Genomic DNA, 22,134 nt, shown 5'->3' with positions numbered 1-22,134 from the left:
GTTTTTTCTTCGGCAGCATGGATACTTCCTGTTACTCATTCTGATCAAATGAGAACGGTCATGAATTTAAAAATAGGCTGACTGAATTTAACAAAATCAAACTTTCAAAACGAAATGTGTCTCCACTGTTGTTTCTTGATATTTGTGGCAGGGTCTTCAACTACAGATTAGAAGTTACCAAGGGAGCATGCAGCATGCATCTATTAAGCTCGCTGTTCTAATATTCACTGGAACGTAGAGAATCTTACATTTCCTAAGTAAGGAATTAAAGCTTGTTTTGTACTTTGACCACCAAATTTAGCAAAAAAGTGCTTTCAAATCAAACAGATTACAGATGCTCTAACTTGCAATAGAAATAGAGCATGCACTTGGAGAGAAGAAGTCCACAAGAAATATTTTATAAAGCAAAAGATAAACTGTGGCCAGATTATGCCATTATAGCCTGAATTCTCCTCACAAACCCTAGCCATCATATGTGAGATCTTGTTGGTCTCCCTTGTGCTAATGGCATGACTTTAAAGAATCTTTCCTAAAACAGAGATATATCAGCTACTGGACTGAAAAAAAATCATGTTGTGTCAATAACAGGACAGTTTAAAATCTTTTCTAACTAAAACTCTTTCCATCAACCAATAGCCTCTTTACAGACCCTAATGCAGGGGTTTTCAATCTTTTATGCCATAGACCAATATGAATAAACAAGGGATCCCAGGGTGGGAGTGTGTGTGTGTTTGTGTGTGTGTGTGTGTGTGTGTGTGTGTGTGTGTGTGTGTGTGTGTGTGTGTGTGTGTGTAGAGAGAGAATATTGTTCATGGGATACGGGTACAAATGCGAGAGACTGCTATTTGCAACAGCAAAGGTTACAGTTGTCTCCTAGTGAGTGCAAGTCATGATTAGAAATGTGTGAGAGAAGTTATGTGAAAGCACATTTGAGAGAGAGAATATCATTGCACGTGGAAGAGTGTGAGCAAAAAGTACAAGTGTGAAGCAAGATTCCTGTAAGTGAGACCTTCAGTGTGCGGCAAAAACTGTACGCATGTTTGGTGTGTTAAAGGTGAAAGTGAATGAGCCACTTCATATATAGGGTTTTTCCCAGCTTTGCCTCCCCTCTGTACAAATTCTCCATCCTGAGAATCTGTAAGTTGTTTTCCAGTACCTTTCCATTGAGATCCTTCAAGACCCAACCTTGGTCTTGATGCAATAGTTGATATGGAACTCTGAAATGGGTCCAATGAATCAATGTGCCTATGTGCTCAGCTTAGTTTCAACCCATGGGGCAGCACATTCCACAGGCTATTGGAATGCTGAGAAATACTTAAATGAAGTCACTGCACCTCGCATGAAGAAATACCACAAAAGGAAGAGTAATTCAAGAAAGAAAAAGGGGCTTGCATTTTTAGTGTTGAAACAGTGAACCCAGGGGTCTTTAATTAAAACTATGGAATCCAGTATAGCTTTTGACAGTACCTACAAAAACTACAGTAGCCATGGATACCTCTGAAATAAGGAAAGTTAGAGTAAAAATCTTAATAGCCTTGGAATCAGTGGTAACCATGGGAGCAATGGACATTTTAGAATATTATACAAGAAAAGCCACAGTACTTTCTGCTTCTCTTTGCTTTTTGAAAGAAGAGGCAAATTGAGGCATAAGTGACCGTTCAGTTTTATTGGGCCAATTGTGGCGCAAGGTGGCAATACTACTAGCTCCCACTGCTGCAGTGAACTGGGCTTTTTAGACAATACCACTCCAAGATATTCAAATCCACATCTGGTGTAAACAGCAAAGGGTTAATCATGTCCACAAAGCAACAGATTAAACCATGAAATGGAATCTCTCCATCATGATGTTAGAAAGCTTCCACGTCACTGTTTTTCTCCCTGTTTACTAATACAAAGTCTTTTTATCTAGTTTTTATTTTCAGCAAGAAGTTTGCCCTGAGCAGGTGTTTGCTCGTTCTAATCACAATAAGTGACAACTCACTCTAATACACACTTTCTATTTGAACCCTCTGTGACTTGGTCTTGCCATGTCTACCCTCAAGGGGTTTTTTTTGGTATTTTGATAACTCATCTAAATGATCCTTCTGTAGAAATACACTCACCCACCCACTTCCATCCCTTCGCACTCCAGTTTGGCAATCTCCAGGCAATGCAGCTGCACGTAATTTCTATTAATTCCTCTTTCTGTTTCTGAGTTGACCTCAGCTTTCAGCCAGCCAGTAAGGTACTTCAGATTTGTGGAAGTCCTTTTAGGGATTGCATGCCTCAATGCTTCAGAGAGCTACATTGACTAGAGACAGGGCTTTATGCTTTGGCCCTTGGTATGGTCCCCCACGCCAAACAGGTCAAGGTGTAGAAGCCAGACTAAGAGTGGTCCACTGGTCCTCCAGATTCAGGGTTCAGTTCAGGGCCAACAACATTGACTGGACAAACAAACTGTTACAGAAATAGCGATGAAGAATCGTTCTACGTCTGAGTGCAATGGTATTCCTGAGTCTCCAGCCGGGGCTTGCATGACTGACAGCCGGGAAGATGGAGAGGAAGCTACTGACATGATGAAGGAAGCCCTGAATACCGCCAGAGATGGCAGACCTTCAGTGCTGCCGTAAACACCAGCAGCAAAATGGGCATTGCCTCTCCAGTGCACCCTCCATAGTGTGTCGTCTGGTCCTGAATCAAAAAATTTTAACAGTGTTAGACATCCATGACACAAGGTCAGATTTATTTAGCAGTCTGACTGGAGGTCGGATGCTGAGAGGAAACTTCAATTCCAGCATGGTCATTACTATTAGGGAGGGGCAGCATTGTGGACCACCAATGGGGCAAAAAGCTTCAAAGTTGAGGGAGATTCATCTTTTTTTTACTCTTTATCCCTGAATTACACCTAGTCAAAAGAGAAGAAGTGTGATGGAAGGTGTTTCAGGTAAATACAAAGTGAAAAAGAGCCTCTTCTCCAGGACTGTAGAGTGAAGGAACACTGTCTTACCTCTTCCTTAACCAAGACCTGTCCACCATTCCATCCAAGCACATGCTGAACATATATAGTAGTACTGTGCAATGTTTTGGGCACGTGTATATTGCTAGGGTGCCTGACTTTTGCATTGTACTGTAATTATGTATTGCACTGCAAACTGAGCAAATTTCATGACGTAGGTGAGTGATGATAAACCTGATTCTGATATGAGTCTCTATTGCGGACCAAGAGTGGGAAGAGGACAGGGAAATGGGAATCATGGTTGGGAAAAGAGGAAGGGAGAGAGGAGGGAGCAGGAAACACCAGAGAGATATTCTGTAATGACCACAAAACAATTGTTTGGAATCAAATGACCTTGACTGGTGTCTCAGGGCTGGGTGTATCTGCACCCTCGCCACCCCCACCCCTCAACCCTGGCACTCCATCTCTGCCACCTGTCTCCCATCCCTCCAACAGTGTTTCACCTTCGCCATTCCCAACATCCTTTGCTCCCACCAGATTTATAACCTCGCTTTCTGATCCATATTGTCAAATACAGTACTGTGCAAAAGTCTTAGGCACCCTAGCTATCTATCTGTGCCTAAGTACCGTATAGTAATCCCTGTGACCCCTGTCCCAGAAATTCATCGTTATCCTCACCATTCTTAACTGCCAAAGGTGACCTTCCGAGGCAGACTTCCGGAGTTAAGCTTCTGGGATTGTATAACTACAAGTTTCCGGTTGGATTCAATTGTCTATCTTTACATAATATTTGATCCTGCCATCTCACTAACGCTACATGGCACCTATTGTGTCTACATGATTTTCCACAAGCAACACGCAGAATCTGAAAAATGCAACGCCACTGACGTGGATGCCACGCGTTGACAACTATTGGTCTTTACCATGTCCATTTGCAAGAAGAAATTTTAAATAATCAGATTATTTTCTCATCAGATACTGGAGATATCAATCAAGATTTTGTCATTGTCAACTTTATTTAAAAAAAGAGAATGTTCTGTTTCTTAATAAATAAGAGATAGACCTTAGAAGAATAAACTCATATCCAATTGTCTCTTAACTGATAAAAAATATATACCATTTTCTATTGCATAAATATACGTAACACACCCTGAGAAAGCACAGAAAGCACAACTGGTTATCACGGCAAAGGCTGGGTCTGTACAATATCAGTACCCAGGAATGGCCATGTGTCGGGGGACTTCCTTTTTGGTCTGACTGAATGAAAAACTCATTAAAAACGCAGGGAGCCATTTGCAATTCATCAGATTGCATTGAGAGAGACTACTCCCTCTGGGAAAAATAGACAAAACACACAAGAAAGAGTTTGGAAATAGTCTGAGTCTACAATTGTCACTTTTGTTCAATGTCATGAATTATCCTGCTAGTTTATCCAAACACCTTTCTCTTATAATGTACCATTGTTGGTGATGAGTCCCACACATGATAATGATCATTGTACAATTATAGACTGGCTTCTTGCTTGACTTTAATGGGGACCAGGGTTGCTGGACCATGGTGAAACTGTATTAGGTTGGAAGTCTTGGCCCTGTCATGGAGGTCAGAGGGTGGATGTGTGCCTCCATTGCTCATGTGGTATTCTGCCCTGAATTGTTTCTCTTTGTGGTCTTTGTCAAGGCCGTGCATTTGAGGTTGCTCGGTTACCATCTCCATCTCTGTTATTGTGGCAGCTTTGTCCAAATTTTCTGCACTTTCACTCATGTCGAACCTATTGATTTCATCGTCGATCTTGAGGAGATCCTCCCTGGACCGGCTGGTCTCTGGCGCCATGCAGCAGTTGCCATTTAGGTGGATCTTCAGGCTGCACTGGTGAATGTAGCTCTTGGAGCAGAGGTGGCACTTGTGTGGCCGCTCCTTGCTGTGCAGGCGCCTGTGCAGCTTGAGGTGGACAAACTGGGTGAACTTGGCTGAGCATTGCTTGCAATGATAAGGTCGCTCTCCAGAGTGCAGGCGAAGGTGGGTCTTCAGGTTACTGGTGCTACTGAAACGCTTGTGACACACCTGCCCAAGCAAAAGAAGGAAAGGTAAGTCAAGCACTGGAAGAAAATCAAAACTGTGCCACATTAAAATGAGTTTAATTCCTGTCCCACGGGGTATGTGGGTTAAAATGGAGGTGAATGTCAATGTTACGCAATCCTATTCTACTTTTTCTCTAAGTGTTATATGTTATGGCCTGTATTTCATTAATATTCTTTCTTTTCCTCACAACCACTGCTGCCCACATCCATTCTGCTTTCCTGCAGGCAATGAGTCACAGGCTCTTCAGATGCCATCTATGATCTGAAGCCTCATTCAACTAAACCAGCCCTTTGAGGGTCTCCGCAGTGAGAAGTGGCAACCAAGACAGTTCTGCACACAAGAAGTATGCCATGTGAACAGTTTAATAGTACACCAGTGAACTCAGGGTATGATGCAGATTTGGCAGTAATTTGTAAAATGTTCTAGGTGTGAAGGCCAGGTGTGCTCTCTGCCTGTGCACCCAGGAACCCATGACATTGGCCTTGGCCAGTCGGAGCCTGTTTGGAAAATCTCAGGATCAGTTCACTGAAAAAGTTCTGAGGTACTGTCTGCACTGATGCCAGGCTGGACTCAAAAAGTATGGCCAGTTATGCTCCTACTAATTTTGTCTGCATCACTGCAAGGCAGCCTACCAGAAACAGAGAGACAAATTTCCACACCCCCATCAAATTTCAAAGTATATTTATTATTAAAGTATATATATGTCACCATATACAAGCCTGAGATTCACTTCCTTGTTGGCACTATAGAATAATAACCATAACAAAAATCAATGAAAGACGACCCAACTAGGGTGTCCAACCAGACAACAAACTGTGCAAATGGAAAAAGAAGAAACAATAATAATAAATAAATAAGCAATAAATATCAAGAACATGAGATGAAGAGTCTTTGAAAATTAGTCCAGGGTGTGGGACCATTTCAATGATGGGGCAAGTGAAGTTGAGTGAAATTACCCCTGATGGTTGAAGGGTGATAACTGTTCCCGACCTGGTGGTGTGAGTCCTGTGGCTCTTGAGCCTTCTTCCCAGGTGTGGCCTGGGTGGTGGAGGTTCCTGATGATGGATGCTGCTTTCCTACAACAGTGTTTCATGTAGATGTGCTCAATAGTTGTCAGGGCTTTACCCCTGATGGACTGGGCTGTATATATTTATTTTTGTGGGATTTTCCGTTCAAGAGCATTGGTGTTTCCACACCAGAATGAGATGCAGACAGTCAATATATGCTCCACTACACCTCTATAGAAGTTTGTCAAAGTCACCCCATCCATGACAGCAGTGATGGTATTCGACTGTGGGGCGTGTCTATATGGTACGTGCTGCCTTTTGCAATTAAGGTCAGGAACCATGGCTGTTTATTTTGCAAGTCACCTTGCATGCACTCTCTTACCTGACACTGGTGAGGCTTCTCCCCAGTATGTACAAGGTAATGCTTCTGGAGATGGGCCAGTTGTGTGAATGTCTTACTGCAAGTGTGGCAGGAAAAAGGTCTCTCTCCACTGTGGACCCTCAAATGCACCTGCAAGGAAAGGAATGGATTTAGATCATAGTCTGCTGGAGGCTGGGTCCTACGTTCCATTAAAACTGCTTTAGTAATAGCTACACCAGATATTAACTCTCTTTAATGAGAGATGAGTCATTCTTTTCAACTTTCCTTTACGTCACAGGCTAAGGCTTGTAAGCCAGCAACTCATTACCAAAAGGGTACGTGGCATATGCCACATAAAGGAAAGAAAAAAAATGCATGACAACAGCACTTTTCATAATTTCAGGATGTCCCAAAACAGTCTATATCCAATTAATCATTTGTGAAGTATAGTTCTTACTACAAGTAAGAAATGCAGCAGTTAATTGTGTATCACAAGTTTGCACAATAAGTAACATGATAATGACTCGTTTATCTTATCTTGGAGATAATGGTTGAAGGGTGTTGTCCAGGACACCCTGGGAAAAAAAATTTGCTCTTCTTTAAAGCTGCTTTGAGAGATCATTTACATCCACCAGAATCAGCAGGTGGAATCTGAGAGAATTGTGGAATGCTACCCCAGAGATATGCTGGAGTGTCGGCCCGGAATATATGACCAATTGCTTGGAATAGAGCTTGATCCTAAGACCTTGTGGTCCGGAGGTATGTTCACCAACTGAACCATCGAAGGCACATACTCCACCTCCACCTCACAAGGAACCCTCCAACAGTCATGCTGTTCTTTGTGCCTGCTAGCTATTTCCCTCAGCAGTTACTTGATGCCATTATTGCCTCGGAAGCTAGAACATCTGAATTTTAGGTCAGTTTGTCTTTAAGTTGAAACATTGGGGAAGTCTCTTCCAACCAGATTGCTCCAGGCATAAGCCATCAGAAAATATTTGCAGCATTTTGTGTTGTTTGAGCATTAAAAGATACAAGCATAACAAACTTCTAAAAATATATTTTGTGGATGGTGGGCATCATTGGGAAGGCCAGTATTTAATAGCCATCTGCACTGAGAAATGGTGATGGGCTGCCTCCTTCTGTCATTAGTCTTTGTAATGGTCCAATGCCAGTTCTTTCTTTGCTGTAGTGCTTTATGTCTTTAGATAACACAGAAGTGTATGGCCACTTTCGCAGATATCGGTTTTTGAAAACTAACTTTTATTTATTTGGGAACTGTTTGAACAAGCGTACTGACACCAAATTCTATCCAATAATGATGAGACCACTGATTTGGTTATAGAAGCATGTTGGGTTAATTATAGAGCAACTTCATTCATAGTTTCATTGAGATGCACCAGATAATTTGGCATCAATTTAAACTCAGCATCTTAGATTACCCTGAGCTCCCATCCTTTGGTCTTATTTGGTTTGGGCACAGTCACAGTCCAACCACTTTTGTTCACTCCTTTTTTCCGTCCTTCCTCTGTGTCTGTAACCATTGCCCATTATAATGATATATCAGTGACCTGAACCCTGAACTTGGCTTCTCTCTCCTCTGCTTGATCTTCTGAGTATTTCCAGAACCTTCTGCTTACTTTTCTCCTCAGGTTACAGCTGTGTGCTTTATATTTCAGTAATGCTTGTGTGCTACTGTAAATATATTGTTTGATTAAGCATCCTTTGTTGTTTAAATAATTAATTATGGGTTATATGTTAAAGGGCATAACGCCACCACATCAAACGCGTGATTCTCACTTAAAGTACAAACAAACATACATTATCTCTGGCTTCCTTGTTTTCCTTTCAATTGGTTTTAATGTTTTGAAGTTACAAAACATAACAGTATTTAGTATTTTCTCTTTTATATTATAAGAGCTACCAGCATCCTGGTCACAACAGCTTATGGGAGAACATAAACAAATGCAAGCACTTGCCTTTTGACCCCTTCATCCCTGTACATCATTCAAAAAATTCTCGGCAATCTTTTACCTCAGCACAGAGTAGGCCCCTGCAGCCCTTCGATCGTACAGTCCAGCATCCCCCCAATTCAATCCTAGCCTGAGCATGGGACAATTTGCAATGACCCATTAACCTACCAACCAGCGTGTCTTTGGACTGTGGGAGGAAACTGTAGCACCCGGAGGAAACCGCAGCACCCGGAGGAAAACCACACAGTCACGGGGAGTACGTACAGACAGTGGTGGGAATTGAACCTGGGTCACTGTCGCCTTTTAATACAGAAAGGTATTAACCCCTTTCCCCTTCATTTTCTAACAGCTAAGCACCAATTATTCAACTGCTTTCTAGAAAACGATAAGTGACTTAGATGCCACAACCCCATTTAATAGAAAAGTGCAAAAACTCAGCATTCTGGGTGAAGAAATCTCATTTCACCAGACTAGCAAACCCTTTATTTTGAAAGTGACCTCTTGCTCTACGTTATTAATCCCTCCCTATCCTGTAAAAACCTCATAGGGACTCCGGATGGCATACTTGGAAGCAGTCAGAAATCCCCACAGTTTCTGAAGGTATTTAAGTGCATCTGCCACAGATAATTCCTTTCTTGGAAACAGAAGGAGAGAACAATGCCCTTCACACAAGTAATTATGTGCTTCTACACGTCCTGCCCATGTCAGCAGTGAGGAAGCACATGGGACTTCCAATGCAAAGTGCAGCCCGAGCTGAGAGTGCAAGTCTGTGCACGTTACTACACGTAGAAAGATTGTAAAGAAAATACGTACTTTTAGGTTAGATAGTTGACCGAAGGTCTTGGAACACACGTTGCACTCGTATTTGATCTTCCCATTCTGTTTCTTTAGTGGGTAAGGAAGTGACTTATAACCAGGGAAATCTGCAGAAGAGGTCTTTGGTTTGCTCAGATTCATCGCCTCTTCACTCCCTGAAACCCATGAGGTAGCTTTCAGATGCATTGACAGTTCTGAGTTTATTGAGGTCCCTGAAGTTGGCGGCTGGGTGAGGGGCATCTCCTTCAGGCCCAGCCCTGGAGCCATGGGCGAGAAGGCGCTGGTGGGAGCGGGGATAAGAACACCTTTCGGCTGCTCTGAGATGTGACACTTTTGCCTCTCTTCCGGGGGCAGCATGACGGGCAACACAGTCCGACTCATCATGGGATAGGGGAGGCAGTCTCCTGCTGCAAAGCCACCACAAACTGGAGGCATCTTGCCGAACAGGCTGAGGTTGTTCATGTTGTTCAAAGTGGCTGGGCTGCCAAGCGGATGAAGGCCATTGAATCCAGGTGAGTAGTTAGGCAATACCAGTCTGGTATAGTGAGGAGATAGAGTGCTGTATGGATACATGTATTGATGCTGGACATGGCCTGTAGGTGAATACATTGGGTAGGAAACCAAGCCCTCGGCATAGCTAGGATGCCCATTCATTGGCAGAGGGAGCTTATTGGGAGGTGAGGTTGTTGAACTAGGAGAAAGAATGCGAGGGGTTTGTTGAATTACAGAAATTTTGGATCTTTGGTTTGAATTGTTCCTGTCCAGTGGCTGTTCATTATCCTTAACATCAATGAACTTTGGACCATTTTTGTCTGACGCAGATCTGCTGACAACATCTGATGAAAGCTTCTTACTGAAGTCCATTATTTGGCTGTCTGGAGTGATGGGAGGGGTATCTCTTTCAATCACCTCCACGTCCACTTTTTTCTCCTCATTCCTTGTGCTGCCATCATTTGGGTTTTGGCCTTCTTGAACATCTCCTTGGCTCTGAGGTAGCTGGCCAGTGTATTCAGGCACCGGATCTTTGTATCCCTTGAGATTTTGTTCTAGGAAGACAAAGACAAACCAGATTGTTAATCGGGGAAATGAAGAACAGGACGGCAGGATAGCATTGTGATTAGCATAACACTTTACAGTACAGGTGGCCAAGATTCAATTCCTGCCACTGCCTGCAAGTAATTTGTACATTTTCCCTGTGACCGTGTTGGTTTCCTCCAGGTGCTCTGGTTTCCTCCCATAGTTCAAGGGCGTACCAGTTGGCAGGTTAATTGGTCATTGTAAATTGTCCTGTGATTAGGCTTGGATTAAATTGAGGTTTGCTGGGTGGTGCAGATTGAAGGGCCTGTTCCACATTGTATCACAATAAGTAAATTTTAAAAATAAATAGATTGAGGTGGTAGATAAACCATGATGATGAACCATGACACACAGTCTAAGATACCAGCAAAAACTAAAGATTGTTGAAGAGAAGAGATATCAAAGATGTAATCATTTAGTGAAATTGTGCACTAATTATGGGCTAGTTAGTAGCACAGAAAACCGTGGCTTTCTCTGCCATTCCAGTCTAGGCCAACACTTCATGACAGTATATAAAATGGACACCTAATAGATTTTTTAACACTATTGTGAAGAAATGCAGGAAATTCATCCCCGTGCCCCGACAAAACTTAGCTCTGAATAAAAATAAAATGCCAAAAACAGATTAACTCCACTTCTTCACTGTTGTGGGGTCCTAACATGCACAAAGATATTTTCTGTGTTTCCAACGAAAATAAGGTTACTTCACTTGAAGTAGAGATAACAGACTGTGAAAGATATTGTCACTCTGGGGTAGAGAAAGGAAGGTGCAGTGATAAAAGAGGCCTTATGTTTTTGGATTATGGAGTAAATCAAAGGTGAAAAATTTGAGGTGTTTTTAACCTTTCTGGTGTCTTGCATGGTCAGACAACTTGGATTTGTCTTTCCGCAATGACTGAGAGGACTGACACAGGCTGAGAGGGCACTAACATCAAAAACATGGTCACAGAAACAAAACAAGAATAAGATTAAAATGATCGATGCTGAATCATTGAATTATTTCCCCACCTACTGAAGGTTGATGGATAAAATTTCTACTGAATTTATACATTTTGGTTCCTCAAAATATTTGAAAGCCACGTTGCACTATATTATCATCCAGGTCAATCTAACAATGCATGGATGGGACTAGGGTACTGAGCCAACCTTCAGAGACGTTTGAGAGATGAGGCAGGAGGACTCAAATTGAACCCAGCTCTTTCAGACAGGATGGGATTGGGCAGATGGGTTTGGTGCTGATTAGGCACATAAAGAGTTACAGTCATTAAACCCAGCGGTCTGCAGAGCTGCTGGAGTAAAAGTGCTTCTGCTATAAAAAAATAACTATGCTTTGATCTGTGACCAAAGATGAGCCTTCTGATAGGAGGCAAGTCGCACTGAACCAGCGCTTCCTCTTTCACTCGCCAAATCATTTCAGAAGAAATTTAAGTGGGTGGGGTCTTGGTGCAAGGGGCTGACTAACCGTGGAGCAATCAGTCATTCTGAATTGTGCTGAATCATATAATGACACTGCGTGGAATTAAGTTTCTAAACCCAGTAAACTCGGAGGATAAGAAATCACCAAGTTTAGTTTACTACTGTTACACAGAAGGTAAGAAAGAAACATTATTTACTGAGTTATTGACTTCTAATTCCCTATCCTTTCATTGATAGGAAGACAATAGACACAATTTTTATTAATATGCTTTGTAAATGCAGGTTCAGGAATATGATTTTAGGAAAGTGTCAAGCCTTACAGCTAGGCTTGACTTTTAATTAACTATCTAATGTAGTGGTGCATTTCCCTACCACCTTTCACAGTCTTTGGATGTGTATCCTTCTTTTTGTTACTTTAACAAGTATGCCATCCTGTTTCCCATTATCACCATTAGTGGAAAGTCGTCTGAAGCTCGTAGTTGCCCTTCATGTCTCACACCCGCCACTGCCTGTGAGGATTTTGTACGTTCTCCCCATGACTACATGGGTTTCCTGCGGGTGCTCCAGTTTCCCCCACAGACCAAAGACGTACCGGTGGGCAGGTTAATTGGTCACTGCAAATAGTCCCGTGATTAGGCTAGGATTAAATCGGAGGGTTGCTGGGCAGCACAGTTCAAAGGGCTGGAAGGGCCTACTCCACACTGTATCTCGATAAATCTCTAGAAAATTCTCACACATGGGTTTAAACTATAGCTTATTGATTTGGGCTCTTGTGTTGTCCTTTCCTGTTCTATCACTGCACCATCCCTTGAATCTCATTGCAAAGTGCTGCTCCATTAGCTATTCATCCCTCTTCCCCTTCCACCCAAACTATTGGCACCTGCTACAGACTGCATGGGGGCCTGTGGACCAGCAACCACGTGGCGTCAACCAACCCATCATGCACAGGATTCATTGGCATCTTCGTCTCACTACTTGGCACCATTTCTGATAACATTGCAAAGCTCATCTCACAAGTGAAACTGGACTGATCTTAGTGAATGCGGTAAAGAGCACCTATTCCTCCGCGGAGTAACTACCACCCTTTCAGGCCATGCATTCCCAATCGTTAGAGCATTGGTATTTTGCCATTTTGCTTTCCCCCTTCCCCCTGTCACCCAAACTGCTTCACTTCTTCTATGAAAGTAGCTAGCACACTTGGAAACACAAAATACTGCAGAAACAAACATGAGGAAATCTGCAGATGCTGGAAATCCAAGCAACACACGCAAAATGCTGGAGGAACTCAGCGGGCTAGAGAGTATCTATGGAACAAAATACAGTCGACGTTTCGGGCTGAAACCCTTCGGCGGGACACCCACAGGTGCTCGAATGTGGAGCAGCTCGAAGAACACAACAAAGTGTGTGGGGGAGAGGATGTGTTGACAATTCCTTTCCCTCCACAGATGCTGCTCAACCTGTTGAGTTCCTCCAGCAGATTGTTAAACTGGAATATTTACCTAGTTAAGGCTCCTGTTCCTTACAGTACCCTCAGATTTTCAAGCCAGCCTAATAACAATACCCCTAAACAACAGGAAAAATAGATAGCTGTGATATCCACTCCATATATTAGCTTCAAGCCAGTCACCTGCTGCCTCACCTCAGCATTCAAAACTGCAGAGTAATGTAGCAGTTAACATAACTCTGTTACAGTGCCAGTAATTGCTGATCAGGGTTGAATTCCCACAGCTGTCTGAAAGGAGTTTGTACATTGGCCCCATGACTGCATGACTTTCCTCTGGGTACTCACAACCCAAAGGCCTGCAACGTTGGTGGCCCCCAGCACAATCCTCACCGATCTGGTTCGATGCAAAATGACACACTTCGCTATATGCCTCAATGCACGTGCGACAAATGAAGCTGAACTTTCCTTTTGACGTGAGTAAATGACGGATTGTAGAACAAACATACTGGGCTGAAGCAGGATTGGGGTTGGTCAAGGCCAGCACTGCAGTTGCCGGTATTGACTGGTGCATCAGAGGGAAGGAAGTGAGCATGATAAGAGCTTTGCTTCATCGTAATGCAAATGCAGAAAGTAACTTGTACTGAGTAATATTTAACCTTCAGGCCTAGCCATAAACCTATATCACAGTCAGAGACAGAGCACAGAAACAGGCCCCTTGGCCCCACATTCCCATCAACCGCCTGCCTACACACTAGGGCCAACTTATCGCCTATGGATAGTCAACAACTTTGGGATATGGCAGGAAAGCGGAGCACCAGGAGGCAAACCAGGCAGTCAAGGGAGAACTCTAAACCTGTCAGAGTTTCAGTTTTAACATGCTGATTCCAATTTTCAAATCTCGCCCTGCTCCCAGTGCCTGTAAACCATCTCTGCAATCTTCGAGACTCCAGAGCTCTTCCAAATATTACTGTTCAGGTATCCTCACTTAATTCATTATTCTCCCATTTAAGTGAAAAAGTTTCAAACACTGTAAATCTCTCCCTAAACATCTTCAGCTCTCTCTCCACCTATAAAACCTTCCTGATTCACTAAACCCTTGGTCACCTCTCCTTTTATCACCTGATGTGCTTCAGTATCAATTATATTGCATACTTGTTTCAGGCATTAAAGTAATTATAGAAATGCAAATTATTGTGGTAATGAATACGTGGGGTTACTTTTGACAAGTCATGTTCAATTATGAGTGTGAGTCACACACAGCTCTTTCACAATACACCTCATTCTTGGACTCTAATGGTGATGAACATTTGATAATATGCCATTTATAGACAGGCTCATTTATATTTTGTTACACAATGATATCCATCATTTGAAACCTAAAATGATGAATGTAACTTGGATTACTCTGTAAGTTAAATATCAGCTTTACTTTCAACACATAGTCACAATCAGGTCCCCGACTGATGGGCCATACATTTCTCTGCTCAGTGAGGAGATCCATAAATTCTTTCAATAGTACCATGATTCAATAGTTCCATCTAATATCAAACATATCAGAGAACATATTTAATATACAATTTCTGAATGGACGTTGAAACCATGAACACTACCTCATTATTTTTTATTTCTGTTTTTGCACTATATATTTAATATATATGTGTATATACTTACTGTAATTCACAGGGTTTTTTTAACCTTGCCATGTATTGTGTCGTATTACTGCCGTAAATTTAACAAATTTCACGAATTATGCTGGTGATATTAAACCTGATTCTGGATCCGAGAAGGTATACAGTATACAAACTGAAATTCTTACTCTCCGCAGACATCCACGAAACAGAAGAAAAGCCCCCCCCCAACAACGAATGACAGAAAAAACATAAGAACCCCAAAGCGCCCCTCCCGTTCCCCCCACTTATTTCAGCAAAGAGCAGCAGCCTCACTACCTGCCATGCAAGCACAGCAAAGCCCCAAAGGAGACCATGATCAGGAGTCCATCAAAAACTAGTGTCCATCCCATCGCTGTGACATCTCAACAGGTCCTCTCTCTCACTAACAAGGGAGAGAGAGATTGTGCTCCTGCCATGGTGAGAGAGAGACAGCTCACACGGTTTGATGTTACAGTCTGCAGCACCATTTTGATTTGTGCTCCCCCGACTCAAGATCAGCAAAAAACTCTCTCTCACCATCTAGATGAGTCCTATAAACAGAGCCCCTGTTTGCCCGTTGGATTAATTTGTAGATCCTCTACAGGAAACTGGCGGAAAAAGATATCTCTACTATTTACCAGAATTTATCTCTCAATCATCTTCTTGAGAATCAGATTATCAAAATACTGCTGATTGAAGCTTGCGTGTGAAAGTTAACTCCTGCATTTTCTACACTATTATAGCAGTGATTACATTTCCAAAGCATTCTATTGATTGTGAAGCACCCGAGGATTCCTGAGGTGGTAAAAGGCACACTGAAACTCCAAACTATTTATCAGTCCAAGATTGTGGAAAGGGCATCACTTGGAGGAAGGCAGCAACAAGTTATTGCCGACTAAGAAGTGAAAACACTGCACATGGCAAGTCATTAAGTGATATGATCTTGATAACTAGAACAGAAATGGGAGAAATATTGCTTGGTGTATTTGAAGCATGAGGTGGTGGTGCAGGGCGGGGTGGACATAGCGAAAAACATCAGTTTACTTTCTCACAGGGTTGCATTAATATCTGGAGAGCTGCAATCAACTGTCACCAACTCAACGAAGCCCACATATACACAACTCTCCCAGCTCAGCACAATCAAGCTGGCCTTTGCATTGATTTCTCTTTGTGCGTTATGCTGTCATTTAATAAACAGAGTCAATATTTGAGTCAATTAAAACCTCAAATTGTTTTTGGACTTTGTAATGAAGTGGATCCTAACTGACTGATGTTTAACCCCACTTTCTTTTTCAGTTTGAATGTAGTGAAACTGGCTAGAGTGGCAGGAGAGTGAGGGTGGAAATAGCTTTCAATGCAAATATTGTAAGTTATTTTCAGAGATGAAAAGACACTATGGTATCACTTAATTCTCTGCAATTCAGCATTTCCACCAGTAAAATTAACATACTTTCCTCCAGAACACAAGCTGCCAATTTATCCAGTTTCACACAGCTATCGACCTCAACTCCAAAGGAAATGAGTCTCATTGAGATTTCCATATGACCATAAGACACAGGAGCAGAATTGGACCATTCGGCCCATCGAGTCTGTTCCACCAGATTGTATTGAATCTGAGTGCAGTGGCAAAGCATTTCATCCAATTGTCTTTGGACAGTGACTTCTCTTCTCCACATCAAAAGGTTTTTGTTGTTAAAACAATTACAACATTTCTATGCTCGTGACAGCACACTGTACATTTAACGTACTAAAACATCCCAATGCCTCTCATTATCATTATCAAGTATCATTTATTTATTTTTATTTAAATTGGGATGTTTTAATACATTAAATATAATCTGATACTATAAAATCTCTTAAGGGAAATACAAAGGGGCCAAAAATTTGGTTTTAAGCAGTGACTGAGAGGGAGAGAGAGAAAAACATCATCCAGGAGATAACAGAGTTAAAAGCTTATTCCAGAAGGGCTTTGGTGGTGACGGGTACAATAAAGGTTTTTGAGTTATTGGCGGGGGGGGGGGGTTTGTAAGGTGAGGGGCATTGTAAAGTGGGGTGGAGTGTAAAGTGAGGTGTTGTAATATGGGGGGAGTTGTGAACTGCGGGTTGTAAAGTGGAAGAAGTTCAAGAAGTAGGTAGGGGACAGTGGCCATGAGCAGCTTTGAAAAAAGGGTGTGAATTTTTAGTTGTTTTTAATTCATGGGCTGGAGACATCATAGGTGAACCAGTATGCTTGTACAAGCAGACGTTGGACTTGACACACACAAATGCCAGATATCAGCAAATTTTCTTTGCTGGCAATTTGAACTAAGAGGAGCCCCATTCTCAACAATCTTCAGTCACCCTTGACCTACAGAAGCAGTGGTCAGCTACTGTCAGCTTGCCCTGTTCTCTAATCCACGTCAAACTACAGCAGTGCAGATAAAAGGTCATTTGCAACACACACAAAATTTTAGAGGAACTCAGCAGGTCAGGCAGTATCTATGGAAATGAATGAACAGTCAACATTTCAGGTCAAGACTTCTTTAGGAGTAGAAAGGAAGGGGGAAAACAACACAATGAAATGGTGTGGTGTCGGGGAAGGAGGATAACTAGAAGGTGATAGGTGAAGCCAGGTAGGTAGGAAAGATAAAGAGATGGAGGGGAAGGAGTCTGATAGGAGAAAGGGAAGGTGCAGGAGACCCAGGGGAGGTAATAGGTGAGAAGAGTTAAGGGGCCAGAGTGGGGAATAGAGGAAGGTGGGGTAGATTTTTGCCAAAAGGAGAAATCAATATTCATGCCATCAGGTTCGAGGCTACCCTGACAGAATATGTTTAACCAGAACCGTGTGCCTGTCTGTGACAAGCAATGAAAGTATGATATTGGCAGACTGACTAACACCCCAGGGTAGGGAGAGAGGGAAATATCAGGACAAATTAAGTTTTCAATTTGTGGCTGCTACATGTAATAAAAACCTGTTTGGCAGGGCCAACACTTGTTAAACCACAGCACAAGACAACAGAAACTTGTTGCTCATTACTCAACCAGCACCAACAAGGCTTCAGCTACAAAAATTATATTTTACAAGAGGACGCTGAGCCCAGATGAAGTCACAACTTTCTGATTAACTTAATCCAGACAGTGAATAATAGAGGGTAATATTCAGATATGCTGTGAGTAAACTGGACCAACAGATAGATATGTGCACACCAGCATGCATTCCTATACAAATAAAAATATGCAAATATGTATTATCATACATATAGGCTAAAGTGCGCACTAATAAATGCTCACACATTGACATGTACACAAACGCATGTATGCATAATCGTACAAAGGTACACAAACTCAGGATTTTTCATCCCGATTCTCCATCACATCTTTAGCTTGGACCTGGTTTTAAACGCTCAGTTTGACTCAACAAAATCTTCAGCCTTCACACATTCACTTGCCTTCTCAGTTCTAGGTTGAATATTCTGCAGAAAATATCTCTTCCCACGGGTTTCAATGGCGTTATTTTTAACAGCTAAATGACCAGATTCTTTAAAACGACACCGGACAGTACGAGGCCAGACCACCCTTCCTTTAACGGGTTCTGTTGAAAGGGTACTTGGATAACTTCTTTTGGAGAGCTCTCACTTCAGCACTCCAAAGGTGAGGAGGAGAGATCACAGTTACCACCCCACATCCTATTTCAAAATGCCACCCACTCGATAGGATCTATTAAAAACATTCAGCTACCTTTCAAAGTTTCTGGATGAACACTGAACCCGTGAATAAATACTACCTCACTACTTTTTATTTTTATTTTTGCATTACTTATTTAAATTATTATATAGATTATAATAATTTTATATTTATACACGTATTACTGTAATTCACAGTTTTCTCTATTATTATGTATTGCAATGCACTGCCGCCTCAGAGACAACAAAGTTCGCGATATTAAACCTGATTCTGATTCTGAGTGGGTAGAATACAATGAAAATGGTGTTGGGGAAAAACACAACTCCATCATTTTAATAAATCTTCACCCTTCCCAATTGCGGCTTCTAATCTCATCTCTTAAAAAACAAGCCCCGCTCCACAAACCTTTGAAGTGTTTAGAAGGTACAGACAGCCTCCACCTGCAGGACATAATATGGGGGGGGGGGGCTGTTTGAAAGTGTAAATTATTTCTCTTAAAGGAAGGTTTATCTTGCTAACCGCATCTCAGGGTTGAAATGAAAGGAATCACCGCGCTGCCGTGTCTCCCTTTCGCATCAGCTTTGATACGCAGGAAATTTGAAACTTCTTGTAATCACACCGTGAAATCTGGATTTAACAGTTTAGTTCCAACACTTTCCCCTCTTGTTACGTGAGAGGGAACAGGTACGATTGTCTAAACCTTTGATTGCTGACCTTTTTTTTAAACTCTGATCTCACAGAGCAGTGAAAGGTTCCAGAGTAAAGGGGGAGTTGGTTGATACCCGCTGACGCCAACCATGCCCATTGATGGGTTACGGGAGGTTTTGGGTAAAGCGGTTGTGATGAGGGGGTGGGGGTTACATATGGGGCACATTACATCCTCATCAGTCAGCCCATTCCCCCCGCCGTTCTCAAACGGCTCGGCATGCGTCCGATTCGAACGGTTTAGACATTTAACGTGAGATTTGGAGCGGGTCTGCATTGTTTCAGCATAGCACCATCGCCGCAGTCACCGGACTTACTAAAGAGTGAACTGCAACAAGGTTTAAAACATTGCCTCTCTCCGCCCCGTTCTGTATTCAGCAAACGACCGGCGCTTGTCAGTCGCAGCCTGCTTCCCCGCTATCAGAAGTTCTCACCTGCTTTGAATTCTATACGTGACCGGGAAAATACTACTGTACAACAATAAACAATCCCGTGGTGGGGTGCCGACAGAGAACGTGGGGCAGCGGTTGTAAGCGGCCAAGACCGAACACGCCAAGGAGAATATACCAGCTGGTGGACGCCGCTTGGACGCATCTAGCCGCTTGCTTGGGAGGGGGGAGCACAGGGTTAACCTGGTGGGGTGGGGGGAGATGAGCAGTAGAAGAGAGGGGAACTTTTGCACTTCAACCCAACTCAATGCCCCAGGGTGGGTAAGAGAGCAGACCCCTCGGGCTCAAACTTGGGGGGAAAGTTTCAGACCTTTTACGTTCTGGCTGTTTGAATGACCACTGCGAGGTGTGGGGAAGGGGGTGGAGTCCTTATTTTAAACTGGACAAGAGTAGAAGCAAATTTCCATTCTCGGCAACTTCGATATAAAAAAAATATATATAGTTCAATTAAAAACCGAAGACTCACTGAATTTAAACATCACCATGTCGCTTGGGGGGTAATTCAATCTCTCGGCAAAGTCTCGGCTGTACCAGACCAGCAACTCATCGTTGCGAGGGATCGGCTTCACTGTGTAGAAGTAAATGTCGGTGCCTTTCTGACAAGCGACGAGATTCTGCTCCGCGGCCGAGTGTGCGGGGTTCACGTACCGCATCCAATTACTCTGATACTCGTTGTAGCCGTCCAGAAAATGATGCAGCCGCCCGGCGGAATAAACCTATGGTGAAAATTACATTAACGTAAACATTTGGGTGAACGCTTTAATGTAACGATCACTGGCGTCCCTGATTCCATTAAAGAATCGGATCAGGCGAATATAATCAAAACAAGTTCTCAACCTGCTCCATGTAATCACGGGTCCACTCTGCGCCTTTCAGTGTTACTGTGAGCGCAACAGAACTGGGAGTACTATCACTCGTACGACTCCCCCTACGTAGCAGCACTTGACAGGTTTCAGCCTAACGCTGTCATGATAAGCGAGTTATTTATAAGAGCTGTCACGTGGTAGGGTTGGATCTTTCTGTGCGCATTTCTATTCACGTCCTTTTTTTAAAAAACTAGCATTTACCCCACCCCATCTGACAGGCAAATCGCCTCTCATCTTTGTCCGATAAAGGGAATGTCTCTCCAGAGCAGGAAGTAGAACGACAGCGTTCAAACAGCTGATGTAATTTGTTGTTTCTTTTCTGAATGAGGGAATAGCAGTGAGCCAGGGGATATTGATCAATCGGCATCATAGAGTTTACACTTCGTGTTGGATTCCTACCAGACCCGAGTCTCAAATCCTGCAGGAAGGAATAACTGAGGAACTCATACCAGACCACCAACTCCCCGGTGGCGTTTTGCCCACAACCCTGCTCTCTGAGACACCCGTTTTGCCTCCTGATTCCCGCTCATCTTGGATTTAAACGCTGCTAAGGCCCGGAAGCACAATCCCGGAGCTGAGAATATTTCTGTCAAGATTTTCCTTTCTTCCCCCCCACCAACAATCCACTGCCACCAGCTAGAGCACACAGGTCCCATGGTTAAACACTGTACTGGGTCTCCCGTCGTCACCTTCTCCTGGGGTGTAGGTCTCACAGGTACTATGGGCATGGCTCCGTTTCCGTATGGATCTCTCAGGTACAATCACATAGCCATGGGCATCAGCCTCCTATCTCACCTAGTCTGACCAAGGGTCAACTAAAGGGTCTTGGGTCAAAATGTCAACTATCCATTAATTTCAATAGATGCTGCCTAACCTGCTGAGTTCCTCCAACATTGTGTGTGTGTGTGTGTGTGTGTGAGTGTGTGTGTGTGTGTGTTGCTTTGGATTTCCAACATCTGAAAACTTTTCATGTTTATAGACTGACCAAGGCACAGAGCCTATAGAGATTGGCACCTGAAGGGAGATGCCTGAAGAACTGTGCCCCATTGGCAATCAAGACACAACTTCCAGTGGGTCCTGCGGTCACCAACTTTCTCTGAAGCAGGTCCACAGCACCAACCTGTTCTTGTCTCATTGAGCCCCACCGAAACAAAGCAGCAAAGCTCACTTTCAAATTCCACATTTGGCAGTTTCACACAGAGGGTGAAACATTGGGATGATATGCAGAAATTTGACCAGGCATTGAAGCTTATCGAGGCATGCCATACATGAAGGAAGACAGGCAAAAAAGGAGGTTTACTGGGGATATTTCAGAGTTTTACAACTCCAGGTGTGACTGCCAATGGCAGCTCCGTTACTAATGAAAAGCGCAAAGATTTAGAATCAGAGGCAAAGGTATCTCAGAGGGTTTGGAGGCTGGATGAGATGTGGATTTGATCCCTGGCTGACATTAATCCAGACACTGAGGGTCTGCTAACATTTCGATCACATCTACCATAGAATTACAGAGGCAACTTAACACAAAGACTGTGCGTTTGTCCCAAGCTGCCAATGCCAGTCCTTGTGCTTAATGAACACAATTCTCAGAATACAAGGCTTGATGAACACAATGCTTGATGAACACAATTCTCAGAATATATTTGCATAAGTACAGTCTCACTTGTACCCACACACAAACCAGCTTCCTTTGTGGACGA

The 22,134-nt window shown here is 43.0% G+C and overlaps 1 protein-coding gene across 2 annotated transcripts in view; it reads right to left on the bottom strand.

The window, feature by feature from the left end:
• Positions 1–3,907: 3,907 nt before the first annotated feature.
• LOC132383566 (PR domain zinc finger protein 1-like) overlaps positions 3,908–22,134 on the bottom strand; it is a 75,214-nt gene continuing 56,987 nt past the window's right edge. Inside the window, exons 1-5 of one of the 2 annotated variants that reach the window (XM_059954708.1) lie at positions 20,409–20,514; positions 20,038–20,287; positions 9,166–10,214; positions 6,404–6,532; positions 3,912–4,996 (exon numbers count right to left, since the gene is read on the bottom strand). In XM_059954708.1, coding sequence (XP_059810691.1) covers positions 4,439–4,996; positions 6,404–6,532; positions 9,166–10,214; positions 20,038–20,287; positions 20,409–20,417 — 1,995 coding nt within the window. In that variant the 5' untranslated portion in view covers positions 20,418–20,514 and the 3' untranslated portion in view covers positions 3,912–4,438. Of the gene's footprint in view, positions 4,997–6,403; positions 6,533–9,165; positions 10,215–20,037; positions 20,288–20,408; positions 20,515–22,134 lie in introns of those variants that run through there. The other variant, XM_059954707.1, reaches the window with a different exon arrangement.

Source organism: Hypanus sabinus, chromosome 30 (assembly GCF_030144855.1).
Source record: "Hypanus sabinus isolate sHypSab1 chromosome 30, sHypSab1.hap1, whole genome shotgun sequence".
NCBI lineage: Eukaryota > Metazoa > Chordata > Chondrichthyes > Myliobatiformes > Dasyatidae > Hypanus > Hypanus sabinus.
The sequence above is the reverse complement of the archived record's forward strand: the minus strand, read 5'-3'. Positions and strand labels throughout refer to the sequence as shown.